Source organism: Aspergillus lucknowensis, assembly GCF_044049455.1.
Source record: "Aspergillus lucknowensis strain CBS 449.75 chromosome Unknown BJX67scaffold_36, whole genome shotgun sequence".
NCBI lineage: Eukaryota > Fungi > Ascomycota > Eurotiomycetes > Eurotiales > Aspergillaceae > Aspergillus > Aspergillus lucknowensis.
This window is the reverse complement of record NW_027263580.1, coordinates 163,873-188,700: the sequence shown is the minus strand read 5'-3', so window position 1 is coordinate 188,700 and position 24,828 is coordinate 163,873. Positions and strand designations below refer to the sequence as shown.

The following is a 24,828-nucleotide window of genomic DNA, read 5'->3' as shown; positions in this document are numbered from 1 at the left end:
TGGCCGCGCTGGCCGTACGCCGTGCAAGGGTCGATGGCATGCTTGAAATAGAGGCATCCGCAGACGGAGTAGCGTTCAACGAGTTGGTAGCACATCGTGGCTGGCGTTTCAGAAGTAAACCCCGACGGTGGGTATCAAATCAAGTAGCAACGGCAAGGAAGTAGCAGCAAGAAAGCAGCAGCACGCAAAGTACAACGGAATGCAGGATCGAAGCAATCAGTAACTGAGGAGAAAGTAAGGGAGTGAGTGAGTGGGTGGATAGCATGGACGGCTTCAGCCCGGACACAATAAGAGTCTTATAGAAACGACCATCGCAGCATCCGTCTCGATCTGAGCATTTCAGGCCACCATCATCCAGCCCTGAAGGACCCAGGATCCCCGATATCCGAATCTGAGGGACCCAAAGCGGGAAAATAGCATCGGAGACAAAAAGTAAGAAAATCGTCAAATCACCGTCTGCGGACCACAGCTTTTGTCATTTCTACCTAGTTCTCCGTCGTCCCGGTTCGTACTTCGTCCCCATGGCAGGGAGCTCTGATGCACGGCCTGCAGCTCGCGAACTCAGCCAAGGATGAACGGATTCAACGGCTGGAACTCTGCAAAGCATCCCATAGGGCGAACTGAGCCACGAGCACGAGCCCGGATGGAGAACAACGGGCGGTCATCGCCGAACCGGTTAGGTAGGGCCCCTCGACCTTGGAAGTTGGGAATGTCGTCAGGGTGTCAGGTCGAGTGTGGATCGGGGCTGAACGAGGATGATCAGCCACGATTGCTGCGAGACAAGCATGACCAGACGCCCAGGCCCCAGAGACTTTTAAGTTCCTCGATTCATGGATCGCCTTAGACCAACAGAGCTTAGTGTGCTGGGCCCAGGGCGCCCTTTGTGAACAACTAACACAATCGGTCAGAACGGCCCCCCAGTTTGGAGCCTGCGGGCTTGCGGCTGGCGCTTCTTTTTCAGCTGTCGTTGTTCGACTGTGATGACTCCTCTCGGGGTAATATTACGCTGGAGTTCCTTGTGCTCGGGTCAGGCCCTCTGCGCTCTCGTTTCATCTCATCCTTCCGCTGCCTGCTGTGGGATAACGTGATTCTTACGGGGTTGACTCATCCCAGCGCCCTGCCAATCAGCGCCCGACAACGCCCTAACAGTTCCTCAGGCCCCGTGAGGCTGAAGAATCAGTCCTCCATTCGGAACGGTGGGATGCACGAGGATCATCGTTGGGAGGCAAAAACAAAAAAAAAGAAAGAAAGAAAGAAGAGAAAATTCAGGAAATTGTGGAACGACGCGAATGGCCGCGGAATGCTCCGTGGAATGCTCTGTGGCTGCAACTCATACATGCCATGCAAAGTACCATGGTAAGAAACTCAAGTAGGAAAGAAATGATTACACGCTGCCCAATGCTCCCAAGCTCAGCCCGCTCGCCAGTCCTAACCGCAGCATCCGGAGAACGTCCTCGCCCTTTGTGTCTCCTGTCAATCCGGCCCGCCAGTCCCACCCCCGCTCAGGTGCGGCAGTGGCCCCCTCGCTGCGAGGGACCAGCACTCCGGACCCTTCCGCAGACCCTGGATACGACCGTGTGCGCGCCGACTCGATCATGTCGCTGCCGATAAACGAGAATGTGCTTGACCCTGTAAGCGATGACACTGACTTTTTCAACAGCGCGCGCGGCGATGGAGGTAGGACGAATGAATTTCCAGGTTTGCCGGAATACCCCTGCTTGGAGGCATGGTATTCGAGGAGCGTCGACCGGAAACACTCTTCACATTGTGCGTAGACCCGCGGTGTAACTGTTTCTAGATCCTCAACGGCGGACAGAACCACAAACTGCTGATGAGTGGTCAATATTGACGTAGATTCTGAATCCTAGTTAGCTTACTGCTCGATCCCCAGTGGAATGACCGAAGACTCACGGTGGATAAGAGGCAAAGCCTCCCCGAGAAGAGCTAGCAGTCCGTCTACTTGAATAGCAGAGTCGCGGTCCGGATCGTACAGCCCTCCGTAGATACTGTCAGCAGCACTGCGGATCACAGCCACTAACGCCTGTGCGGCGGCCCGCTGTCTCGCGAGTGGCTTGTAGCGTGGCTTCTGTCCTGCGGGAAGGCCGATCGCTTCGTCGCGTGTCTCGTAAAACCGGCGCAGGGTCGCGTACCCACTGAAATAAAATTGCAGGATCGAGGCAGCCTCCTCGTCGATGTTTGCAATAGCTGAAAGGCACGTCTTGGGCTCCTGGATCAACGCTCGCAGTTGTTCATCCAGGTTACTTGTGGCAGGATAAGCCCGGGAATGGACAACACTGTATGAAATCAATAGGTCAACGACAGACCTGACCTTGCGACGATTGTGTGCGCGAGCGTAGCAAACGAGTGCGAGGCCGTATTCTTCTGAGTTAGAGACAGTGATATCACCATAGCGCTGGCACGGTCAGTATTAGAGGTTGGGTTGTGCAAAAAGCCAGAACGACGTACCTCTGAGACTCGTCGACCCTCCCCATCCAAGCCTAATTCTGAACATAGTACAACAACCTTGTCCATCCGCTCGACCGTGTCGAGAGGGAGCTTATCAAGCAATTCCGAAACGCTCTTTTGCGTCTTCTCGCTGTCATCGAGTCGGCTCAAGATCTCAAGCGCTAGCTCCCATCCTTCTCGAGCTCCAGTCTCATGTTCAATGGACGCCCTCTCGAACAACGCTGAAGCATACGCACTGAGAATATCGTCTTTACGTATCCGATGGGCAGGCAAGTTGTCTTCTTGGCCGTACGAAAGCACCATCAAGTCGTTCTCGCTCAAGCCAGATGGTGGCTTGACACTGCCTCCCGTCTCCAACCAGCCACCAACTGTACTAATCTCCGCAACAGCAGAGGCCACACAGAGCGACCACGTTTGGAGCAATTCCAACACACCCTCCGCATTGCCTTCAAAGACAGACGCCAGACCAGCCTCGAGTCCGCTAAGCGGATTGATGCAGAAGCCCGTTTCATTCGCCTCGGCGTTGATTGCACTGCTGAATGCTAGCTTCAGGCGGCGGAGATACGGGTCTTCGGAGTGCGATTGTGTCTTAGCGCGTAGAAAGTTAGCAGCGCCGCCATTGACGGCTTCCTCATCGTCCTCACCATCCCACCAGACTGTTAGACCAATGGTAGCCTCAACCCAATTCTGTGCGTGATTCATGATAGCGGCTGGGTCGCCAAGAAGGAGACAGTATATCGCTCGAAGATTCTGATAGATAGTCCACGGCACCCGGCTTTCTGCCATACGGGCCGACTCAGCGAAGGACGTACTCTGAAAGGCATTCGGTCCTATCCCAAAATTGACCGCCTGGAATGCATTGCCCATCGCCGCCGGCTGCGGTGCAGGTTGTTCGTCTCCTTCCGCGAATTCCTCCAGGTCAGATACAGCAGCTAGGACTCGCTTCCGATACAGCGTCCACTCCGCACCACGGACGTCCCAGTCGTCATGCTGGACGCTCGGGCATGATTCTAACACCTGAAGGGCCTTGTTGACACACCTTTGAATGTTTTGCAATTGTGCCCCACGGTAGCCAGACTGCGGAAGGCCATCCTCCAATGCGGAACGAGCGTAATTGAAATCGGCCGACCGTAATATTTCCGCCCCCTCTGTCAGCCTACCTCGGAGGATAGCAGCATTTATAAGTTCCCAAAAGCTCGGAGACGCCGTAGAGTCAGGCCTGACCTGTGCTAGGGCTCGAAGTTCGGCTGTCAGAGAGTTATGCGTTTCCAACCAGTCCAAGAGCACTTTGGGGATAGTAACTGGTGTGTCGGCCCGGCCGCCAACTATCAGAGAACGCGGTGCTCCAAATCCAAAATTAGGGAACCCCGCTGACCTAGCCGTAGCAAAAGGTGGATGGTGGAGCTGCAGTAGTAATGATCCGAGAAACTTCGCCTTGACAACGTTTGAGGCATTGTCCCCAGGGCCTATTGCTGTCCCCGACCGGGAAGACTCATTGCTATTGGTAGGTGTTTTCCACGTCGTAGATAGCCGGGTGCAAACACCTGAGAGGGTCGTCTCTAAGTCCACATGCCCGTACTCTGCTTGCCTCGCTTCCTCATACATTCGGCAAATCTCATCTTCGGTTCTGATAATCAAATCACCCGGCTCTTCCGTTGCCGTTGCCCGACCGCGCGATGCGAAATTCCGAACGATAGCTGGGATAGGCGAGTCCTTCTTAGGGTGCGGCTTCGCCTTGCGCAGTGGTGACTGGTTCGCCCATCGCTCGTCGAGCTTCGGTCGTTTCGCGTCTCCGGGATTCGAATAAATCGATTTTCGTTGTGGATGCAGCGAGGATGGATAGGTCGTATTCATGGCATGGGCATCAGAAGTATTGAAGCCCGCTCCAGCGGCCCTGCCTGCCTGTTCGCGCATCTCTTCTTCCTCTTCCTCTTCCGTTGGTCCATTGTCCTCTTCTTCCTCTTGACCTAGTTGTTCAACCATCTGCGACGAGTTGAAGCCCCAGTTGGCTGACTCATTGAATCGAGGGCCGCCACCCGAAACTAGGGACTGCGACGCTGCGAAGGATCTTGGGGCCGCATTCTTCTTTGTTCGAGACGCGAAATCGGGAGAGTCGATGGAGGAGCCAAAGATACTATCATTTAACAACTCGGACTGGCTAAAAATCGGCTTCGGGGAGTTGTCCTGCGTCCTGGTGCTCATCTGTGACCCCCCGTGGATGGTAGACGGGGGAGGTCCCTGCGGAGTGAAGGAGTTGGAGGTAGACGGTGGAGCTTTAGCGGGAGTCATAGAGCCATTGCGGAAGATATTTTGGGATTTTCCAGGCGTATATGGAGAACCGAAATCGAAGGAGAAGCTCATCTTGGGTGGTGAATTGACGAGAGATTTTGAGCAGTGAAGCTGCTGGTGAGGTGTTGCGGAAAAGCTGCACGCGCCCGGGAGAGGACTCTGGGCTGGTGTGGGATGTGGGAGGACTTCACAAAGTAAGCTCAATCACGCACCATGAGAAAAGTAGATATATCAGGGCAATGAGCGCGATTTCTTTGTGGCTGGCGGTAAAGCTCAAGGACGCATACAGCTATTTTCTTTGCGGTGTTATGATGGTTGCTCCATTCACCAATGCCGCGGAAGCTTGGCGTAAATCATGTGATATCATGTGACATATTAAATTAGGACTAGCCTACTTTGGGGCGAACCGTCGACAGCCTTGCGAAGTGCATCGTTCCATCCCAAGCGGTCAAGCATCAGTTGGAGGTGATCTCCAATCATGCCAGTGCTCAAGCCCCGCGCCCTGCCAAGGACGGCTATATTTAGTATGATTCGGAGACTTGTTCAAAGTAACTGTGTAAGAATTGATGACACTTGACCTCGAAGAACGCATTGTTTGGGTCCCGAAGGTGTGCTAGTCTCACCGCCCATCGTATCGCCCAAAACAGGCGAGTCTCCAATTTCGAGTCCAATCAATTGACCTGAATCAAAAAGATCCTCTTCATCCTTGCGAGCTTATCGATAAGAAGGTGCTGATTGAGGCAATCTCTAAGGCTAACCTGTTCGGGCAATTTTCGTATTCGGGGTTGTCCGATTGGACAAACTCCAACGCCCCGACGCTGGGTTGGTCGTTCCATGGATGTCCAGATCACCCTCAGCCTTGTTTGCTCTTGGAATTCTGGATCTCATGAGCCCGGAAAGTGGCAGGAGATGGCGAGATGAGAAGTATATAAGGGTCGTAAATTCCCTCCGAGATTCTCACTCCCAACATCAAGCGACCCTCCAACAGATGGTGGATTGCAAGCATGCCTCTCCCCTCAGAGAGCCATCCCTTTGGCACCAATGATGTCAAGTCGCCAGATGTTGAACTTCAGAAAACATCGTCCGGGGGTTCAGACTCGGCCGATGCTCAGAGCATCAGCGCAGAGTCCTCCCGGCTGTACCACATCTACCATACTCCGATTCGGTACGATTACCGCGTCTCGAATGCCGACAAGCAACATCTCTACTTCATAAACAACTCCCACCTGACACCTTTCAAAAACGACCTCATGGTTCACATCGGCGAGGACGACACGGCCCCGGTTGCAGCTGTGAGCAAGTTCATTCACCTTTCGCGCCATTGCAAGATCGGCCTCGGAGACCCGCACCAGGCGGGCACGGTAGTGTGGGAGGACCTCCAATGTCAAAACTTCACTATGAGCAAATATCGTTGGCAGATGTTTGTCCCTTCGGGCGATGGATACGAGCGGCGGTCTTTCCTCTGGAAAAGAACACACTCCGTCGGTGCGGACGGAGACTCCCCAATGCCCTTCAGCTTCCGCAATTTCAAGCTCATCGATGAGCGGAGCGGGCAGGTTGCGGCGGTTTTTACCAGCAACGGCTTCAAGAGCGTCCGTAAGAATGGCAAGCTCCGGGTGGTCGCGGAATATGGGCCTTCGTTTGACCTAATGGCGCTCATCACCCTGCTGTCGATATATGAGAGGTTTCGACGCAGGACAGGGGGCAAGGGAGGAGGTGGTGGTGGAGGAGACGGTGGCTAATGGCAAGGAGCGCTTGCTCTTTTATTTTTTTATTTTTTTTTAAACTTGCTTCTTTTACATCTGATATACCCTGTTGAGTCAATTTACCGAGGATAATAATCAATAGACGACAAAGATTTGTGCATCGCAGCAGTTGTCGGAGTGTCTTCGCTAAGATGAACGATGCAGCCTGTTCCGCTCCCAGCCTTGGCTATATTAACTCCCACTAACCTGATCCTTCCACCAGCTCTCGGATCTATGAAAAAGCGAGCATTCGGCTGGTCCAACTCCTCGTTTTTCCTTCTTGACTCCCTAAAAGCCCTCCCGGCCCCCATGGCCCAACGCAGGTCGCACCAGAAATCTCGACACGGCTGCCTAGAATGCAAACGAAGACGAGTCAAGGTACATCTCTCGCGTCTCCCCTCCCACCTCTCTGCCCCCTCCCGCAGCCTGCCATCATCCCATATCCTCTGGCTTATCTTATTTATTTGCTCTCTCTTAGTGCGACGAATCACGACCAGTCTGTGCCAATTGTGCTCGACGCCAGACAGAATGCGAGTATGATTCATCTGGACCTCTGCGATGGATGAGCGACGAGCAATCGCGATCCCCGCGTCCCCTTTCCGACCGGCAGCAAGCGCCGCCATCTCCCGATTTCAGCCTGCTCAGTCAACTCCAGAGCACCAATAGCGCAAATAATGGCGACAACCCCTTGCTCCCATTAAATATCTGCGACCTGGAGTTGATGCTGCAATGGGTAAACGCGACACATGCATTATTGTCTCGGAACCAAAAGACCGAGGACATCTGGCGAACCTACGTTCCCGAGGAGGGTCTCTCCCACCCGTTCCTGATGCACGGAATCCTGGCATTGTCGGCCGTGCATATTGCACGTACACGAGCACCCAGAGCAGTCGGAGACAACCAGCAGAATGGTAGAGACTATATCCAGGTCGCTGTCTCACACCAGAACCAGGCGCTGGCGCTTTTTCGTGAGCAGCTTGGTGACATCAACTCCACCAATGGCAAGGCGATGTTTGCTTTTGCCAGTATTACGGTCCTTTACGCCTTCGGATTCCCCCGCACTTCCGAGCCGGGCAGCACGGCCGTCGGTGATCTCGTCCAGGCTTTTGTGCTGGTGCGTGGTGTGCAGCAGGTTCTCAGTCAAGCGATGAGCACTGTCTTCGAGGATCGTATCTGGGCGCCAATACGAGAAGTTACCGAATACGACCCTGCCATTCCAGGAGAAGCTCAAGCGGCGATTGATCAGCTCCACAAGGCAAACGAGGCCTGCACGCGCCAAGATCCGATCCTCCACGATTCAATTCTCTACCAGGAGGCAATTGATCACCTGGCGGATCTGACGGCCGCGATCAACGCCGGGCTCGGGTTTACGTTCGCGTGCCGATGGGCGATCAAGCTTCAGCCGGCTTTTGTGGACCGAATTCGGGACCGTCGGCCGCTGGCGCTTGCGATTCTCGCCCATTGGTGTTCGTTACTTATTCGTCTCCAAGATATCTGGTTTGGCGCTGAATGGGGGACACGCGTTGCACAGGAGATTTGGTATGTCCTAGATGACAGCTGGCGACCATTGATCCACGGCTGTATGGAGGAGATATTCGGGGAACAGTATCTGATGATAGAACGATGATACCGTTTCAATGTCTAACACACTCCGAACATGGTTCGGCAGGGGGTGGAGAATATGTTGGTCTACACTGCTGGATGGTCTACACATTCTCTAATTCTAAACGGCAACTTCGCTAATGCTCAACCCTCCCTTCGTTGTCATGACTCGCCCCCGGCCTAAAAGACAGTTCACCTCGCTTGGGTGAACGACGACGAAAGTCACCAAGACCAGCCACATCAGCACCGCGTCGAACACGTATATGAAGGTCTCGTTCCGCAACAAATAACCATCCCAGCCCTGCAGATACTCGACAACACGGAAAATGGACCGAATTAGGATCAGGATGCTGGAGCCATAAAGAGCCCACAGATGTTTCATCCAGGGCGTCGTCCTGGCCATTCCCAGCGCGGTAGGGTTATTGGAGATCCGCCGTTGGAATACGAATGAACACATCACGAAAAAGCCGAAAAATACGATCTGAACAAAGAGACCGCCCACTATAATGTTTTCTCCCATTTCCTGCGAGTCTGTTACGAGGATACCAGCTCCTAAGTCCATTCATTAGCATCATCTCGTCTGGTGGTATTCACCCTGGCCATACCGGATGCCTGCATCAAGAAACTGAGGACGTCTCCCGCGACAAAGATCTTGGTCATCCAGCCAACACGAATTATGGAGAATTTTTCGCCGCGTACGAGGATGATGACTCGGCCCAAGTACATGTAGATACTGGCCGCGAAAAGGGCTGGAGCGACCAATAAGAGCACACTCTGCAAAATATAGGGACCGAGCGTCCAGTCAGGTGTCTGGGATGCTGATATTGCTCGGCCGATGTATCCTATAAACTCGACTAGTTTCATCAGAAACGTCTCGCACAGTTGGAAGGGGAGCTAACAGTATCCCCCTAGTACCATCGGGATGAAGAACCACGTTTTCGTCTGGAACAGATGGTAGGTATGCAGGGCGGTCGCGCCTCCATACAAGACGATGAAGATAACTGCTGCGGCCATGGAGGGGTCATAGAGGTAGGCCTCCCAGTGTTCGAAACCGCCTGCCATATTTGTTCAGGATGATCAATGTGTTACAAGTTAGAGTGACAAGTAAATGCAAGAAGAATGATAGAAACAAAATGAAAGAGAATCCTGTGTCCAATTCGTCTTGAAATCCATCCCCTTATATATTTGTGGCTCCAGGCGGCAAAACGTAACCATCTCGTATCTCGTAAGTTTTTCCCAGTCGAGTTTTCACTAACGTCCTCTTAGTCCCGATTAGGTAATTCCAGCCTCTCACCACTGGCGCTTGTATCCATGGCGTGATAACTCCATATTTACAAATTAGAATGACCCAAACAAAAGGCGAATAATCTGCGCATCCCGGAGTACTCTGGGGGTCTCCTCAAATCTTGATGCCTAATATTCACAGCTTTCCTACCTTCCCACTATTCTCCAACACGTACCGGTACCTCGCCTTCCCCTCATGCATCTCCTCCAGGGCCAGGTTCACCTCCTGCATCGGCCTCGTCTGCACCCACGGCTTGACCCCCTTCTCTGCCGCCAGCTTGAGCATCGCTCGAATATCCTCAGGAGACCCAATATTCGAACCCGTCACCTTAACCCCCTTCTGAATCAACGAAAACGCTCGTAGCGCAGGAAGTGGCTCCTCCGGAGCGCCAACCTGCACAAAGACACCGTTCCGCTTAAGGAGCCTCAAGTATCCAGAAAGCGGCATGTTCTCTCCGGAAACCGTACAGATAATCAAATCCAGAGACCGTGAATACTTCCGCGCCCAGTTCTTGTCCTCCCCTGTTGCAATGAACGAGTCAGCACCTAATCCCCCCGGCCCCGTCGCATCGGCCTTCTTCGCGCTGGACCTCGAAATCGCAACGACAGAGTCGCTCCCCAGCGCCCTGGCGAATAAAATGCCCATGTGACCGAGCCCTCCAATCCCCACAATCCCAACCTTCTTTCCCGGTCCCGCGCCGAACCGTCTCAGCGGCGCAAAGACGGTAACACCACCGCAGAGCAGAGGTGCGGCTTCCGCGCTCCCGAGGTCACCGGGAATCGCAAAGACGAAGTGGCCCGGCCCACGCCACCGATTCGCGTACCCGCCGTACGCTTTGCTCCCGTCGGGGAAGCGCGAGTTGTATGTGCCCACGATCTTGGGGCAGTATGATTCCTCGTTATCGGAGCAGGCTTCGCAGTCTGGCCGGAGGCAGGAGGAACATTGTGCGCCTATGCCGACGCGGTCGCCGACTTTGATAAGGTGTCCATCTGGAGAGGGGCGTACTTTGCTGCCGACGCGGTCGCCGACTTTGATAAGGTGTCCATCTGGAGAGGGGCGTACTTTGCTGCCGACGCGGATTGCGGTTCCGACGATTTCGTGGCCGACCACGCAGGGGTAGTCTGCTGGGGCCCAGCCAGAGCGGATGGTGTGGACGTCGCTGCCGCAGATACCGCAGTGGGAGATTTGAACTTCGATGTCGGTTTCTTCGAAGGGTTTCGGGGTAAAGGATTCGTAGATGAGGGGATTTTTGGGGTCATGAGCGACCCAGCCAGCGTAGGTATCTGGCATTTTCAATTGCTGGAACACGCAAGAGGGAGAGAGAGAGGGAATGAGTGCCTGGTGTTGGAGAAGTGCGGAGAGGAGAGGAGATGGCCGAGTATAAAAGCAGAGAGTCTGGCCCGCAGTTTGAGTATTTACCGAGGTTGCGGACTTTCATGCCGTGACTATCATTACCTGAGTTTATTCTTCTTGCCGTACTATATCGAACAGAGAATATATGCAATATTTAACGAGAAATGAAAGTGCAATGGGTATATGATGCTATTTCATCCCCATCAACCCCCCTAGTTCGTCGCTTGTCAGCGTACTCCGTCGGCGGTCGCCCGCCCTCCTTCGCGCCACTTTCACCCCACGACTTCTCTTTCGACTCTCTTGCTCCCGACGTGCTTGTTCGGCTGCTCGGGCTTCGCTTTCGGCCGCTGCTAGTTTCTGGTGCACACTCATCCGGGAAGGCGCCTATATACAGTCATGGAGGTTAGATGCGTTCGGGTCCAGCAGCGACTGAAACTTACCGGACGAGGCCCTTTCGGCTCAACTCGCTTCCGTGACGGTCTTCGCGTCACAGCATCAGATTGATGGGCTTTAATTGGCATTGTATCGTCGTCTTCCGGTCGTGGGTTGCGCGGGGACTCGCAAGATTTCTCAGACAAGGCCACTTCCTTTCGCGATGGACGTCCCGCCGAAACGACGTTATCGCTTCGTTCCTTTAGGGCTCGACTGGGGCTGGGCTGAGGATGCTGTTCTGGAGGAGGTTCGACGGCTTCTTGGCTTGACGTTAGCTCCTCCATTTCATCCACTTCGTCATATTCGTTCTCTTCCTCCTCTTGATCCTCGAATATTGGCGAGTGCATGGCCACATCTCGGTCGCCATCTCGTACTCGAGAGGATCTCGACTCGATTTGAACATCAAGCTTCAAGCCCATACGAAGCTCTTCCGCCCGGACGGAGTCTCCTCCGTGCGCAATCCGCTTATGCCAGCCATCCATCATAGTAACTGCTTGCCTCCATCGGCTTTCCATCTTCTCCCAGCCCTCGCGAAGGCGTCCTATTTCCTCATCACGCGCCTCGACCTCTTCCAGAGGTACAAATGACGGATTGGTAAGAAGAGTTCGTAGGTGCAGTAGCACCTGATCCATCTCTCCGGACAGCTCTTCACAAGAGGCAGGCAGACTGGCGACGGCAGGGACACCGTGGGTTGGCCTCTGGGTCAACATACTACCCGTCCCGTGAGAATACCCTTTCCCAGCGCCTGTGTCTTCCCCCGATGATAACCCCTGTAGTTCCTTCAACGTATGGACGGTGTTTCGTGCGAGGAGGATAAGAGAGTCGTTCTCGTCGCTCAGTGTCTGGCACAACTGCGTAAGAAATTCATTCGTTTCCTGCTTCAGGCTGTATCCTGGATCATGAACACCCTCGCCCCCTGAAAAATACCTCGTTCGCGACGATTGACTTGCAGCTGGGTTGATGTTGATGGTAGTCACACCCAATCCCTCTCGTTTCCCCCGTTGCCGGTCTGCCAGATGGGCTTTAAGTTTCTGCAACTCGAGGTCACGCTTGCGGATATCGTTGGCGCACTGGGACCGGACTTGCTGCACGGTCGTCTTCATACGTTGCACTTGATCTTTCAACCCTCGGATAGTCGCCTCAGCGCCCGATATGTTGCTTTTTAGGGCTCTCTCCTGTGCTTCAGCCAGTGCCAACGATCGCGACAGCTCCGACGTCTTCGTTTGAAGTTTTTCCTACACACATTTAGCCCCGTAACCTCCTATGACCCCGTCTGCCGAGCACCATAGGCTGTTCGCACGTACAATTTCCACGGTCTTGTAAGAGTCTTCCGCCCGCAGCGTCCTGATCGTCGTAGCAAGGTTCTCTCGATGTTCTGCCTCACGCTTTGAATCATCGTTAGTCGGATCTTGCCGGTATCGATGAGGCGCAAGGGCGAACTTACATCTCGTCTCGAGACCAAATCATTCACCAGGTTGATTATCCTCGCCATTGTTGTCGTCACGCCGCCCTCCTCACTCTCGGGGTTTGCGAAATTGATCGGTCGGCCGCTCTTCACCAGGCCCCGGGCCAGTAAGACATTATTAATGTAAGTCGAAGCAGCGTGGAGATCTCCCTTCGGCTCCATGACGGGCGTGCTTGTCCTGCAAGCGCCTTGAATTATTAAAATAAAATCGAAACCGAGGCAAATTTCCTCGGACGAGGCTTTTGTTGCAGAGCGAAAATTCGATGGTATCCAAAACTCCTAAAGGGGAAGAATGTAAACACCATTGAATATCGGGCGCTCCATAAAGACCAAAGGTGCTGTCCCCCGCCCGTTCTGTGGCGTTGGTTGCCAGGTTGACCATCCATCGGTAACTCAAAGATCGGATTCAAGAGTTGCCATCCAGTACGATGACAGACTTTAGCTTAGCGGGCGTGGATGGCTGAGAATGGGGTCAAGAGGTGATTAATCTTTTTCCAGAAGTGAAGGCGTTCTTTGAGGGTTGCTGACCGTCGAGTAGGAGAAGCCACGCTCCTTCAAAGGCAGGGCCAGAATTTGTATGGTCAGGGCAGCTGGGAGGCCGCTGTGAACGCCTTTACAGAGGTAACTTGCACTTCTCTCTATTCTTCAGATTAGCTGCATCACAATTGGAAACCTTTCAAGCGATGAAGTTGACGGTTTTCTAACTTTGATGCCTCAGGCACTAAAGTGTCCCGAGGCGGATATCGTCTCGGTGCTCGATAATCGAGCAGCAACGTACACCAAGCTATTGCGATATGATCAGGCTCTAAAAGATGCCAGACAAATGATCAAGCGAGATAAACAAGATGAGCGGGTAAGAGTGGCCTTGTAATTCCGTCCCCTAGAGCCCGCTGCTAATCGGTCATAGGGATACCTACGCTGTGCCAAGGCGCTTCTATTGGATGGAAAGCCTGAAAAGGCTCTTGAGGTCTATGCCTACGCACTGAAATCATTACCAAAGGATAATCTGCGACGTCAGGTTTGTTTAGATCTCCGCTTGATAGAAGCCGGCATCTGTACTGATCAATGCAGACCGTGGAGCAAATGCATCAGAAGCTCCAAGACAAGCTATTGTCCAAGTGCTATGATCCATTCAGCGTATTTCCGTATGAAATAGCGAGGATGGTAGTGGACCACTTTGATTTTAGGCAGATTGTGTATGTTCACCGCGCCTGTTCCCTTTACTCATCTAAACCACCTCTATAGGGCTATCCTTCGCGTCTCAAAAGGGTGGGACCGGTTTCTCTCTTCAATGCGGGAATTATGGATGCGCTTAGATTTTTCTGGAGCCCGCAGCAAGATTCACTGGTCATCTGTTCTCGCCTACATCCGACGGTCGAAAGCCATGCTGACAGAAGCCATCGTGACGAACCTCACCAAAGCGTCTATACGTAAAGTCCTCGAGTACATTAGCCGGTGTCCGAATCTTCAACATCTCGAGATCCTCTGCCCTTTTGGGTCAGAAGCCATCTACGAACTTTTCAAGACCAGCAAGCAATTGAAAGTCCTCTTAATCTCGGCAGAAACAAGCATCCCTCAATCAACACTCACCAAGCTTCTCTCCACCCTCCCCAAACTCGAGCGCATTGAAATCCACAGGGCCACCAAATCCCGCGAGTCAGACACCCGATGGCCGTCTTCTCTCCCCAACCTTCAAAGCATAACCCTCGGCACGACCGAATCCGGCGTTCTCGAAAACTACGTGCCAGCCCTGTACATCCCACGCATAACAGATCCCCCTACCAACCCTTTCCCAATCTCCAACCTCACAGAACTCCGACTACATTCAAACCCCCAAATCTTCGTCCCCTACCCACCCTCTTTCAACCCTGCAGACCTACCCAAACTCCAAAAACTAGATATAAGCGGCCTCTATGTCGGCGGAGAATTCGGCCTACCCGCAAGTCTCCAATTTCTGCGTATTCGCGGCGGAGCGGCAATCGAGGCACTCCCCTTCACAACACAAGAGCAGCGGCCTCTTCACCTACCGAACCTCGAAACGCTAATCTTCAGCGACGTCCCCTGGGTCACTTACGTTACCTTGCTCGCTTTCATAGCAGACTCCAAATCCCCCCTGGGTGTTTTGCATGTCGATAGCTGCTTCCGGGTCACGGCGGCCACACTCGTTGCTATTCTTCGGGAACATGCATCCCAGCTGAGAACTCTAAATATTGCGCACATAATGGGCATTGATGATACCATTGTTTATGTCCTGATTGAGAGGCTGGAGGCGCTGAAAGTGCTCAATCTATCTTTTACCGATATCACAGGCGTGACTATCAAGATGCTTGTGGATGCGAGGGCAGCCGGCAATAAGGCGAATGTGGAATGTGTGTACGTCAAGGGTTGTGAGGGTATCTCCTCCGATGCTATTGAATACGGACGGTCGAGGGGCCTTACCATTGTTACTTAAGTGACAACCCTACCTTGAAAAGTTATTTATTCTTAAAAGGACTAAATTCCACGGCCACCTCCTAGCGAAACAGCGCCTGATTGGAAACAATTGAAACAGTCGAATTTTCAAACCCCTTTCTCAAACTCCCCTCTCCTTGCACCATTTCTCAACTTCCTTCGCCAGCTTTTCCTTCTGGTCCCGTACTATTTCCATCATAGGTTCAACTAGTTTCTGACAAGCGCCATCATAGCTATCAGTACCTTGAACTTTCCGCGGTGCAAGCACGCTCTCGTAGATGGAAATCATCATGTCCATAACCGCAGACAACTGGTTGGGAAGCCACTATCACCTCAGTCGAAATTAGCCGGCGTCATAATCAAGCAAGTATTGACTCAAAAGAAGACGGGTACAGGGAATCAACTAACCGTAACAATTGGACTCCCCCCAGTAGCAGTGGGATGAGGTGTCCGACGAATGATGTACTCCCTCGCAAACAGCCAATGCCTCCATCGGAAACTGCGAACATGATTCAATGTCCGTAGAAAGAGGATAGCGGTTTCAGTGTCCTGGAGAGCAAAGTCGCGAACGCCCAATTCCTCCGCTTTAGTACGGACGTGAGCGAGAAACGTTCGGTGCGGAAGAGGCCTGTAGGCGCGGAATTCGTGGAGGATCTTTGTGAGCGGGGTGTTGGGCATGGGAATCTGAAGAAGATGATCGAGTAAGGGGATCTATTTCCATGTTAGCCTTTCTCTTCTGCCCAGCTTCTGTCACAGGTTCGGAAGCGTACTATGCTATCGTTGGCACCACTCTCGCCACGAAAATAGAGGGGCTCATCATCCTCAACACCTTCGTAGATAACTCCATTGGGGAACATAGACTGCGAGGTGATGCCAAAGATAAATACACGGAACGAGAGGTACTCGGAAGGCTTGGAGTTCGCCCACATATCTGTGAAAGTTAGTCCCGCGGAATTTAGAAAAATCTTGAAAGAGACAATGTAGAATATCATACCTTCCATGCCAGCTTCGATCTTTTCCATAGCTGCTAGGATCTCTCGAAACCCATCGTTGACGGTAGATCGAGGTCCACCATTCTGCAGGGTGTCGATAACCTGAAGAACGCCAGTGATAAGGCCCGGGGTATCTTTAACCATATCAACGTGAGTAAGGATGAAGCCTGCTTCGGAGCTGCGAGGGTCCAGGCCGCGCTCGAACCCCCGAACAAGACGCAGGTTAGAGTAGACCATGCCTTTGGACGGGTCATCAAGGGTGTAGTTGAACAAAGCATACGAAGCTGCGTAGGACATAAAGGGAGGGATGTCGAGACTGAGAAGTCATTATACAAGACTTTGTTCCAAGGAGTGGGACGGGACTTACATTTGTGCACAGCGATACAAAGGTCTCGCTACAGCTTTCGGTAACACATCGCGACCCAAGCCATATCCCTTATCAGGGTTGGTGCGCCAGTTCTCCCAGCATGGCTCTAGGAGGTATGAGGAGGCTAAGAATGAATAGTCACGGAAGACGGCCATGATGGTGTAGAGATCAAGGGCGCCATCGGATGTAATCAACTTGTCAACCTCGTCGGTCAAGTCGGGAAGTTCCTTTAGAACAGCTGAGCCCAACTCATAAGTGGCTAAGAGCCCAGGAGTCCCGTCATCCCTGACAACGGGAAGACGAGCAAGCAGGGACATCAACGGCTTAAAGACCTCAGGAAGGTTGATAGGCGAGGTGAGATAAGGAAGAAAGCCAGTGGAGGTGGTCACAGTGAAGGGATCCAAGGAATGGGGTAAGGTGGAAGGGTCATCGTGGATGTGAGGAAAGAGCTCCAGCGTGGTTGGAGACTCTGAGATGACTTTGGCAGGAGACATAGTGTCTAAAGAGCGAAGAGGGATGAAGTGAAAGTGAGTTAAGAGGCAACCTGTCTTGAGAGTTGGATAAAAATGCAAAGTAGAGCGAAATCTGGGCTTCTTTGCCACTAAGGAGGAGTGGAAGAGGAAAGGAGGTTGGCGGGAAAGAAGCAGCTTCTTATAATATCCAGAGGCCGGTATCAATTCCGGCCTCAGAGGGTCCATTACGAAAGAGAAAAGATCATGCATAGAAACAAGAATAGCGGGTGATAATGTTGCATACTCCCAATCCCGTTTACTCTCAGTATGTTTAAGGAAAATCTCAGCCATGATTCACCACCCCTCGCCCCCATTCACTCTTCTCATCTCAAGATTCTATACAAATGCTTGGCGTTCCTGTAGGGCTGGAGGCAATCACGTGATGATATAGTTCCAAGCCAGTTTTCCCCTCGAAAGGGGCAAATGGCGTAGAATTCTCAAAGCCCAGAGGTGGACCCTGTTCTCAAGTCCATTGAGGAGCACAAAGAAGGTAAACGAACGAGAAAGAAGGGGATCCGGTCCACAGTGTCCCCATCGGAGTTGCCATATCCTCATTATGGAGTGGCGAGGCCGGAATTCTCCCGGCCTCCGGTCCTAGCCGGCCTTTTGCCAAGTCCGCCAACACAATCCATGTGAGACTCAAACCAACATTAACTCAAAGCCAATCGTTGGCGATTGTCCGGGTCCGCGATCCCAACTATCCCGCGCACTGACTACAGGCGCCAAGTGTTTCGTCCTTACGCGGTGCATCCGACTGCCTCCGAGATGCGAATTGATGCGAGCACATAACCGAATAGCAGAAGGCAGCTTCTGGAGGAAGAATGCCATCCCTGCTTTAAACAGACAAGACGCGGCACCACTATTTGTCGCGCTTCCGCGGCTAATACCTCGAAAGCTCACTTTTGGACCACTTGACCATACCGAAGTTTGCCGTACATCAACTCAAACTGGAGCACATGTCTAGAGACAGATCCAGTGACTGAAAGTGATCGCTGTGACATTTTTCATAACAGCCAATTTATCGTGGCATTATTCGCCTCATGACTGTCAAGGACTGCTGCGCTGCACACCACTAGCTTGACACAAAAGAGTATCATTGCAAAAACAGGAATATAAGGTTGGAGATAGAAACCTCTATGTCGTAAGCAGTATAAATTGTGTACATCTCATGTCTATAATACAAGTATATCACTATCGATTCTAGCCGTTAGTCGCTTTGACCGCATTGTTTATACCTCTAAGAGAGCTTTGACTCACCAGTCACATCTCTAAGGAAAAATCGTCATGTCCCTTGATTTAGACTTGCCTGCCCGCCGCTCGTCGTCCGCTCGTCTATACTAGGAGAGACTTTCTGTATTTTCCGGTACTCCTCCTCAAGCGCCTTCTGCATCGCGAACTCTGCTTGCCGTTCTAATCGAATTCGTTGTTTCTCCATGTCTCGTTCGACTCCTTTATGCATAGACTGGTAAATAATTCCCGTCAGTTCAATAGGCCAAATAGAGCAAGTTAGAGCTCCGGACGTACCGCTTTTTCCTGTTCTTGCGCCCAGTGGACGAAATAGACAATCCCCGCGGTGGCGAGGCCGGTCGCCGCCAGGGTTAACTTCGAAGCCCGCGACATATTGCAAAATCAATATTGCGCCGCTTCAATCGGAAAAAGAAAATTGACAATAAATGCCGCAAAGGTGAACGAGAGTAACAACCAGCAAAACGACGGCCAGATGGGTTTGAGGCTATCGGTGATGGCGGTGAGTTGTGGCATAATCTCCACCGCCCCAGGTGTTGGTCGATCCGCGCAGCGGAGATGCCAGACTCCGCATCAGAGGCACCACACCCCAGGTCCGAGCTCTACTCTTTTTCTCCGCCATATTCACCTTACCATTCTAGAGATTTATATATCTTCTGGAGCGTGCTAATCCATCAACATGGTATGGCCTCGGCCGAAGCTTCAAAAGATTCTCCAGGTGTTGACTCTTGTATAGTCTGCTCAGAACTCCGCAGGCATCCAGACCCTTCTTGATGTACGTTGAACCGAGACGATACAGCCTTGACGCACACCATCTGACTTGATTGTTCTTTCCAGGCGGAGAGGGAGGCTCAGAAGATTGTCCAACAAGGTGCGTTGCTTCAGAGAATCCCGTAGCTTTGAATATGCTGCTAACGTGGTGCACTGTACAGCAAGAGAATGTACGAGCGCTGTCGTTCGCTAGAAATGTATAAGGCTTTATTAACTTCGTTTAACAGACCGCACGAAGCGGATAAGGGACGCAAAGGCGCAGGCGCAGAAGGAAATCGAAGAGTACAGGAAACAGAAGGAGGAAGAATTTAAGAAGTTTGAGGGCGAGGTGAGTCTCGTCTTAGTCTGGCTTGCGCCATGATAATATTCTATATTATCTTTTCCAGAACCTGAAACGCTGACATTGAGGTTCCTAGCATTCGAGCGGTTACAAGAAGGCCGAAGAGGAGGCGAATAAGGAAGCCGAAGTGAAAATCGAGGAAATCAAGAAGGCCGGGAAGGAAAAGGGCCCGAAAGTTGTCGAGAAGCTGATCCATGCTCTGGTTGATGTGAAGCCTGAGCCATCGGCAAAGATTGTTACCAAGGCATAGAAAGACAAGGCACGAGCTGTTTCTTCGGCGGTTATGAGCATAGTCTTTTTCTTTTTGCTGCTTTAGAGCCTGTGACTATAGTATTATTTCACAAGATTGACTCAGTGTGTATGAATGTGTCTCTGTTCAAACAGCCCTGGTTCTGGGGTCCATGGGAGGTTCTACATACCGTATATTCCCCACAATGTATACCCAATATTGAATACGCTCATACTTCCTAATCTAAGCCTGCACAACAATTCTCAACGAAGTTTCTAGATCTCTGAATGGCACTTGTTATCTTTAATCAGGTATTTTCACATGCCAGGCAAGCTTAATATTTCGGCCTCAGGCACCATTTATGGATGGCATTGCGTCACTGGAGAGCTGGCCGGCTCGTCCAGGTTCAATCCACTGCGAAGGTCTGCTTTGGTTTCCAGGAGCAGACCTAAAAGATGGGGCTTGCCTTCGACAGCCTCTTCATAACGAGAAGTATAAGAGCTGCCAGCCGCCACTCTTCTCCGTCGCTGTATGTTTGTCCTAATTGTAGGGTCCGACGCTTCAGCTGCTCGCAAACGCCCAATTCCCATGCGTCGCCCGACCCTCACCTTGAATGTTTGGGCAAAGTCATCAGGGATGAATATGCTACCGTCAGAGATCATTACGGTCAGTTTCGGAAGCTTAGCCTATAATTGAAGGTTCCCTCTAATTGGACAATTGACAGACTCCCCCAAGCATCCCATCGTCCTTGCACATGGTCTCTTGGGGTTTGCGGAGCTCCGCCTTGCTGGTCCTCTACTTCCCGGTGTTCAGTATTGGCGTGGCATCAAGGAAGCGTTATCAATGAAAGGCATTGAAGTCATCACTGCAACAGTGCCTCCGTCAGCGTCCATTGAGATGCGAGCTGAAGTATTAGAAAAGAATATCGCATCTGCTGCTCGGGGGAAAGAGGTCAATATAGTGGCGTATGTTTATTGTTTTCTCCTAGATTTCCCTTGAAGATCAGTCGCTCTCTAATCTACCGCAGTCATAGTATGGTATGCGATATTGTTACCCTCAACCAGAATTCAAATTTACAGCATTTCTGCAGGGGTGAGATAACATCAGGACGGCATGAAGTCCCGGGGCATGCTGATTGACGATTGAAGCGGACTCGACTCGCGATATATGATCTCACTCCTAAAGCCCAAGGATTTCAAAGTACTATCCTTGACGACAATAGCTACACCACACCGGGGTCCGTGACCGCCCAGGCCTCCTGAGAAGCGTCGCTAATCTTCAGCAGGCTCTGCAGTGGCTGACTACGTCCTTCAACAGATAGGTGGTGCGCTAATAGACCACAATTTTCCCCGTTCGTCAGGTTAACGCATTGTCTCTTCCAGACGACCGACTGACCCAACTTTATTATCTTCTCGAAAAGATCAGGATTGAATCCGGGGCGTTTTCTCAGCTCACACATGAATATATGGAGAAAACATTTAACCCCAGTACGCCAGATGTTGATGGTGTTCGGTATGGTCAGCCCTATGTCCCTCGTCGTCATGCTGATAGGGCAGGTACTTTTCCTATGGGGCAGTAATGCGACCAAGGATTTGGTCGGTTTTCCGCCTCTCCCACCGTCTTCTCAATCAAACTGAAGGATACAATGATGGGCTGGTGAGTGTCGCAAGCAGCAAGTGGGGAGGAGAGGACGGCTACAAGGGGACTCTCATGGACGTGAGTCACTTGGATCTCATCAATTGGAGCAATCGGCTCAAGTGGCTTGCGGGCGAACTCACCGGGCAGAGACCAAAGTTAGTCTGCTGATCCAATGCGCCAGCGTCTATGTTCACGAATGTTAATCATTTACAGGTTCAATGCGGTGGCATTCTACTTGGACATTGCTGGTTCGTGTCAAATCCTGCTTGCGTCAGACTGAGCAAGACTAATAATCAACACTGCTCTGCCAGACATGCTTGCCAAGGAGGGCCTTTGAAGGGTCTTGGAAAGAGTTGTGCAGATCGAGAAGATGAAAAATCTTGGTGCCTAGAAAGCCCTACCGGGGATTTTCTCCCCTCTGTACATATCTGGCATAAAGTGGCGCCAACAAGACACCTTCAAACATCGGAATCCCTGTTCTCCTTTTTTAACTCTCCTTGTCTCACTCTCCCGCAAGAAAGCAAGCTCCTCGATAGATTGACTGGTCGAGATTCGGCGCAATGAAGCGTGGCGGTGCTTTGAGATTGCCATGGGAGCGTCGAGCGTGGCTGAGCTCAGCTCCAGCTCCATCAGTGGACTCTCTGGAAGGCAGCCAGAATAGGAGATTTTTCTGGAGGTGTTTAAAATCGCGAAAAACATGCACAATCCATTGGTACTTTCACAACGCCATCCAGAAGTATTTCCCACTCAATTCCTCTTCGTTTCCGGTCAGAGACCCAGCGACTCAGCGAGACCCTCTTGATCCGCTTTCCGAGGACGCCGAGCGCTTTTGCCCCACGGCAGCCTTTCCGTCCCTCTCAGCCTTAACGTCATTCATCTCTCCGTATATTCTTTGTAGTTCATTCTGAATTACCCGCCGAGTCTTCACTTCTCCTCGTTTTGTGTACGCCGATCAACCGTAGTAGACTATCTGGAGCTTCTCGGGATAGTCAGCATCCTGTGTTCCGACAGGGAGCCCTCCCGGCCATCCGCCACTGTTTCCACGAGACCATCATGTCTGTTGCGATCCACCTGGACCGACCGCATGCGCACTTCACAAATCTCGACTTTATTTCCGGAAAGGTCATCGTCAACCTACCGTCGGAAGCTTCAGTAGCAGGGATTCAAGTCAAATTAGAGGCAGAGAGCCGGACGCGATTATCTGGGCTTCGATATCCACACCATGAACACTCTGACAAGAAGCGCACAGAGCTTGAGGTCCACAAGGTATAACCCTTGTATGATGCGCTTTTTGGATGGAAATGAATACTAACCAATTGGCACAGCTTCTGTATAAAGTGACAGACCTCTTTCCTGACCCAGCACTAGTCAGCAACCAAGCAAACCCTGTCTCTTCATGGACTTTTGCCGCCGGGAGATACGAGTATCCTTTTCAATTCAAAGTATACTTAACTTCTATTTATTTTGTCTTGTCCAGGAGCTGATGTGCTCCAGTTCCCGTTCAATAATACTTGCAACCTACACAATAGCATGCTTACCAATTTGAACATCACGGGGCTCAAAGTTGAAATGGCCAAACAAGCGAATCGACATGTTAAACGAACCCTTCCTCCATCTCTCTCTGGCTTTCCTGGTATGGCAGAGATTAAGTATTACGTGAAGGCCACCGTTGTTCGTCCGCAGTTCTATAAAGAAAATCTCAGAGCGGTAGGTGTCCCATTCAAACCATCTCTTCCTCGGAATCCCTGCCACAGACTGATCCTTGACTTTGCAGGTCACGCATTTAACATTTCTCCCCATCGAACCCCCGCGGAGCGGTAATCCCAAGGAAGAAGCGTATGCGAGACGCCAACACCAATTCTCGAGTGGGCCAACTCCGTCACCCAAAAGCCTGTTTCATAAAGTTTCCACCCCTTCTCTCAGGGATCATGGCAGCGGATCCCTCCGTGTCTCTGCTGATCTCCGTTTACCAAACCCGTCCATCCTCACCTGCAATGAACCCATACCGATGCGCGTGCTGGTTAGCAAGTTGTCCGAATCGTACGAAACGTTGTTCCTGCAGATGTTGCAAATTGAATTGATCTCTTATACTCGGATTCAAGCCCATGATCTGCAGCGAACAGAGAATTCTTCCTGGGTTATCTTCAGCCGTAGCAATATGAGCATCCCCCTTGGGAGAGGCGGTGATCCTGCAGGTAGCGAATGGTTGATTGATGAGAACCTGTGGAAACGATTACCTCTACCTTCCTCTGTTGCACCCTCTTTCCAAACCTGCAATATTTCAAGGAGTTACGAGCTTGAAGTACGAGTGGGCTTGGGTCACGGTACTGTAGGCAAATTGAAGGTATGTAATCCCATGACGACGTTTACTAATCCTGCAGTGGAATAACTTAGAGCTGACTTCACCCAAAAGCCTCAGCTTATTATCATTCCCTTGAGGGTTCCTGTTCGCGTATACTCGGGAATCACTCCACCGCCAGCACTATTGAACGCCATGGCTGCCAATACACCAGTCAAACCACGTCGCCCATCACATACGCCCAGTGGGCCGCAGGAGGACAATATGGAGCGGCCTCCAATGCCCCCAAGACCGTCTGCGGCTCCCCCTGCTGCCAGCTCTGACGAAGCCTATGACGAAGCTCCTCCAAGCTACGAAGATGCAATGGCTGAAACCCTCAGCCCTTTGGATGGCCCTCGTCGCGAGTATTACCCACCAGATGCGTCCTCTGCTAGGACTCCTACTGAACCTGGAGCTGATCCAAAAAACTCAGTTGGAGATGACCACAAGTCATCCGCCGCACTCTACAGCAACGCCGGAGCGAGTTCGTCCTCGGAATCCTTCGATATGCTCCCCTCAACCCCGCCAGAATCTCGATCCGGGTCACCTGTGGGATCGCTTGTCGCTCGGCAGCAGAGTATACTAAAGATTCACAAGAACCCACTTCCAGCGGAAGATAGCCCTCCGCAGTATCAGTTGGTCGCTGATAACCAGTCCCCTTCGCAGGCGCAGGAGGCACGGAGACCATCACGCCCGATGAACCTAGGAGTACCAAATAGGAAACCAGTTCCCAGTCCAAGCCGGGCCAACCCACAGCCAAAGTCGTCCGGCGGGGCGTCTTAGCACCTGCGTCTTCCTACTACAAAGGCAAAGGGACCTCCACCGAGAGCAGTGAGCTTACTCTAAAAGTGCATTTATCAGGAGTTATTGGGTATATCTGCAAGGAGCATTTCTCGTCACTTATCGTCCGGCACGCCATCAGATACCAGTCATTTTATAGCGGGATGACGATAGTCATAATACAGCACCTCTTGTTCAATATAAATTACTTGAATTCGTCTGAAGTTAGCCAGTAATAGCAGAAGCTGAAATCTATCTGCCCATGAGACATAAGGACCACGTCTGCGGTTTCATATCCCTCACTTCCCACCAAGAGGACCAGCAGATTAGTTAGTGAGGTTGCTCACACAATATCGCAAATTTTGAAGTCAAGCAGTTCGACCCCTGTATCCCTCAACAAACTCGTGACTGTTGGTTGGGCTGGGGATGATCTTCAGCGAAGTGACGACTCGTGCAGCTCTTACAGCACTTGAGGTGACGAGTCAAAACTCGCGGTGATAATTCAGCCGACCGGAGAGGGGGAGATTC

At 51.8% G+C, this 24,828-nt stretch overlaps 12 protein-coding genes across 12 annotated transcripts; 7 read left to right on the top strand and 5 right to left on the bottom strand.

Annotated features, from left to right (window-relative positions):
* Window positions 1-1,384: 1,384 nt before the first annotated feature.
* BJX67DRAFT_383342 (putative nuclear pore complex subunit Nup85) lies at window positions 1,385-4,827 on the bottom strand (the record flags this gene model as incomplete). Its single annotated transcript, XM_071033440.1, has 3 exons — window positions 1,385-1,857; window positions 1,912-2,413; window positions 2,467-4,827. 3 exons carry the CDS (start codon window positions 4,825-4,827, stop codon window positions 1,385-1,387), a joined length of 3,336 nt encoding a protein of 1,111 aa, XP_070883902.1.
* A 615-nt stretch (window positions 4,828-5,442) lies between these two features.
* BJX67DRAFT_196552 (uncharacterized protein) lies at window positions 5,443-6,701 on the top strand. The gene has a single exon (XM_071025397.1). It carries the CDS (start codon window positions 5,760-5,762, stop codon window positions 6,495-6,497), a length of 738 nt encoding a protein of 245 aa, XP_070883901.1. The 5' UTR covers window positions 5,443-5,759; the 3' UTR covers window positions 6,498-6,701.
* A 108-nt stretch (window positions 6,702-6,809) lies between these two features.
* On the top strand, window positions 6,810-8,127 carry BJX67DRAFT_373558 (uncharacterized protein; the record flags this gene model as incomplete). Its single annotated transcript, XM_071031412.1, has 2 exons — window positions 6,810-6,878; window positions 6,979-8,127. The coding sequence occupies 2 exons, from the start codon at window positions 6,810-6,812 to the stop codon at window positions 8,125-8,127; spliced, it is 1,218 nt and encodes a 405-aa protein (XP_070883900.1).
* A 48-nt stretch (window positions 8,128-8,175) lies between these two features.
* Window positions 8,176-9,258, bottom strand: BJX67DRAFT_196550 (RTA1 domain-containing protein). Its single transcript, XM_071025396.1, has 3 exons — window positions 9,002-9,258; window positions 8,708-8,956; window positions 8,176-8,654 (listed from the first exon to the last, which is right to left on the bottom strand). Exons 1-3 carry the CDS (start codon window positions 9,162-9,164, stop codon window positions 8,224-8,226), a joined length of 843 nt encoding a protein of 280 aa, XP_070883899.1. The 5' UTR covers window positions 9,165-9,258; the 3' UTR covers window positions 8,176-8,223.
* Window positions 9,259-9,522: 264 nt separating this feature from the next.
* BJX67DRAFT_373555 (Afadin and alpha-actinin-binding-domain-containing protein) lies at window positions 9,523-12,799 on the bottom strand (the record flags this gene model as incomplete). Its single annotated transcript, XM_071031411.1, has 5 exons — window positions 9,523-10,725; window positions 11,011-11,124; window positions 11,181-12,389; window positions 12,477-12,557; window positions 12,617-12,799. The coding sequence occupies 5 exons, from the start codon at window positions 12,797-12,799 to the stop codon at window positions 9,523-9,525; spliced, it is 2,790 nt and encodes a 929-aa protein (XP_070883898.1).
* Window positions 12,800-13,031: 232 nt separating this feature from the next.
* BJX67DRAFT_360093 (Leucine Rich Repeat domain protein) lies at window positions 13,032-15,100 on the top strand. Its single transcript, XM_071029730.1, has 6 exons — window positions 13,032-13,116; window positions 13,176-13,258; window positions 13,356-13,490; window positions 13,545-13,655; window positions 13,709-13,833; window positions 13,883-15,100. Exons 1-6 carry the CDS (start codon window positions 13,104-13,106, stop codon window positions 15,087-15,089), a joined length of 1,674 nt encoding a protein of 557 aa, XP_070883897.1. The 5' UTR covers window positions 13,032-13,103; the 3' UTR covers window positions 15,090-15,100.
* Window positions 15,101-17,048, bottom strand: BJX67DRAFT_360089 (indoleamine 2,3-dioxygenase family protein). The gene is made up of 5 exons (XM_071029729.1): window positions 16,448-17,048; window positions 16,083-16,396; window positions 15,859-16,019; window positions 15,497-15,799; window positions 15,101-15,413 (listed from the first exon to the last, which is right to left on the bottom strand). Exons 1-5 carry the CDS (start codon window positions 16,939-16,941, stop codon window positions 15,210-15,212), a joined length of 1,476 nt encoding a protein of 491 aa, XP_070883896.1. The 5' UTR covers window positions 16,942-17,048; the 3' UTR covers window positions 15,101-15,209.
* Window positions 17,049-18,069: 1,021 nt separating this feature from the next.
* BJX67DRAFT_360084 (protein PET117) lies at window positions 18,070-18,790 on the bottom strand. The gene is made up of 3 exons (XM_071029728.1): window positions 18,484-18,790; window positions 18,217-18,421; window positions 18,070-18,150 (listed from the first exon to the last, which is right to left on the bottom strand). The coding sequence occupies exons 1-2, from the start codon at window positions 18,577-18,579 to the stop codon at window positions 18,242-18,244; spliced, it is 276 nt and encodes a 91-aa protein (XP_070883895.1). The 5' UTR covers window positions 18,580-18,790; the 3' UTR covers window positions 18,070-18,150; window positions 18,217-18,241.
* BJX67DRAFT_360079 (uncharacterized protein) lies at window positions 18,784-19,838 on the top strand. The gene is made up of 6 exons (XM_071029727.1): window positions 18,784-18,886; window positions 18,941-18,979; window positions 19,042-19,075; window positions 19,137-19,145; window positions 19,203-19,303; window positions 19,392-19,838. The coding sequence occupies exons 1-6, from the start codon at window positions 18,884-18,886 to the stop codon at window positions 19,563-19,565; spliced, it is 360 nt and encodes a 119-aa protein (XP_070883894.1). The 5' UTR covers window positions 18,784-18,883; the 3' UTR covers window positions 19,566-19,838.
* A 161-nt stretch (window positions 19,839-19,999) lies between these two features.
* BJX67DRAFT_373551 (triglyceride lipase) lies at window positions 20,000-21,462 on the top strand (the record flags this gene model as incomplete). Its single annotated transcript, XM_071031410.1, has 7 exons — window positions 20,000-20,210; window positions 20,269-20,509; window positions 20,693-20,781; window positions 20,827-20,868; window positions 20,927-21,056; window positions 21,101-21,337; window positions 21,396-21,462. 7 exons carry the CDS (start codon window positions 20,000-20,002, stop codon window positions 21,460-21,462), a joined length of 1,017 nt encoding a protein of 338 aa, XP_070883893.1.
* BJX67DRAFT_360077 (uncharacterized protein) lies at window positions 21,318-22,699 on the top strand. The gene is made up of 3 exons (XM_071029726.1): window positions 21,318-21,430; window positions 21,494-22,624; window positions 22,677-22,699. Exon 2 carries the CDS (start codon window positions 21,743-21,745, stop codon window positions 22,088-22,090), a length of 348 nt encoding a protein of 115 aa, XP_070883892.1. The 5' UTR covers window positions 21,318-21,430; window positions 21,494-21,742; the 3' UTR covers window positions 22,091-22,624; window positions 22,677-22,699.
* On the top strand, window positions 22,426-24,532 carry BJX67DRAFT_360025 (arrestin (or S-antigen), N-terminal domain protein). Its single transcript, XM_071029725.1, has 4 exons — window positions 22,426-22,448; window positions 22,508-22,889; window positions 22,957-23,526; window positions 23,596-24,532. The coding sequence occupies exons 2-4, from the start codon at window positions 22,713-22,715 to the stop codon at window positions 24,301-24,303; spliced, it is 1,455 nt and encodes a 484-aa protein (XP_070883891.1). The 5' UTR covers window positions 22,426-22,448; window positions 22,508-22,712; the 3' UTR covers window positions 24,304-24,532.
* Window positions 24,533-24,828: the final 296 nt, after the last annotated feature.

Excerpts from the sequence above, each read along its gene's own strand:
- BJX67DRAFT_196552 (XM_071025397.1), top strand. The coding sequence starts at position 5,760 with ATGCCTCTCCCCTCAGAGAGCCATCCCTTTGGCACCAATGATGTCAAG.
- BJX67DRAFT_196550 (XM_071025396.1), bottom strand. The coding sequence starts at position 9,164 with ATGGCAGGCGGTTTCGAACACTGGGAGGCCTACCTCTATGACCCCTCC. Across the intron at positions 8,957-9,001 it reads GATGGTACTAGGGGGATACT|TCGAGTTTATAGGATACATC; the intron begins GTTAGCTCCCCT and ends TGATGAAACTAG. Across the intron at positions 8,655-8,707 it reads TTTCTTGATGCAGGCATCCG|GAGCTGGTATCCTCGTAACA; the intron begins GTATGGCCAGGG and ends GAATGGACTTAG.
- BJX67DRAFT_360093 (XM_071029730.1), top strand. Across the intron at positions 13,259-13,355 it reads CTGTGAACGCCTTTACAGAG|GCACTAAAGTGTCCCGAGGC; the intron begins GTAACTTGCACT and ends TTGATGCCTCAG. Across the intron at positions 13,656-13,708 it reads AGGATAATCTGCGACGTCAG|ACCGTGGAGCAAATGCATCA; the intron begins GTTTGTTTAGAT and ends TGATCAATGCAG.
- BJX67DRAFT_360089 (XM_071029729.1), bottom strand. The coding sequence starts at position 16,941 with ATGTCTCCTGCCAAAGTCATCTCAGAGTCTCCAACCACGCTGGAGCTC. Across the intron at positions 16,020-16,082 it reads GATCGAAGCTGGCATGGAAG|ATATGTGGGCGAACTCCAAG; the intron begins GTATGATATTCT and ends TAACTTTCACAG. Across the intron at positions 15,414-15,496 it reads GGGGGAGTCCAATTGTTACG|TGGCTTCCCAACCAGTTGTC; the intron begins GTTAGTTGATTC and ends CTGAGGTGATAG.
- BJX67DRAFT_360084 (XM_071029728.1), bottom strand. The coding sequence starts at position 18,579 with ATGTCGCGGGCTTCGAAGTTAACCCTGGCGGCGACCGGCCTCGCCACC. Across the intron at positions 18,422-18,483 it reads CGCAAGAACAGGAAAAAGCG|TCTATGCATAAAGGAGTCGA; the intron begins GTACGTCCGGAG and ends ATTATTTACCAG.
- BJX67DRAFT_360079 (XM_071029727.1), top strand. Across the intron at positions 18,980-19,041 it reads GCATCCAGACCCTTCTTGAT|GCGGAGAGGGAGGCTCAGAA; the intron begins GTACGTTGAACC and ends TGTTCTTTCCAG. Across the intron at positions 19,304-19,391 it reads TTAAGAAGTTTGAGGGCGAG|CATTCGAGCGGTTACAAGAA; the intron begins GTGAGTCTCGTC and ends TGAGGTTCCTAG.
- BJX67DRAFT_360077 (XM_071029726.1), top strand. The coding sequence starts at position 21,743 with ATGAAGCGTGGCGGTGCTTTGAGATTGCCATGGGAGCGTCGAGCGTGG.
- BJX67DRAFT_360025 (XM_071029725.1), top strand. The coding sequence starts at position 22,713 with ATGCTTACCAATTTGAACATCACGGGGCTCAAAGTTGAAATGGCCAAA. Across the intron at positions 22,890-22,956 it reads ATAAAGAAAATCTCAGAGCG|GTCACGCATTTAACATTTCT; the intron begins GTAGGTGTCCCA and ends TTGACTTTGCAG. Across the intron at positions 23,527-23,595 it reads GTACTGTAGGCAAATTGAAG|CCTCAGCTTATTATCATTCC; the intron begins GTATGTAATCCC and ends TTCACCCAAAAG.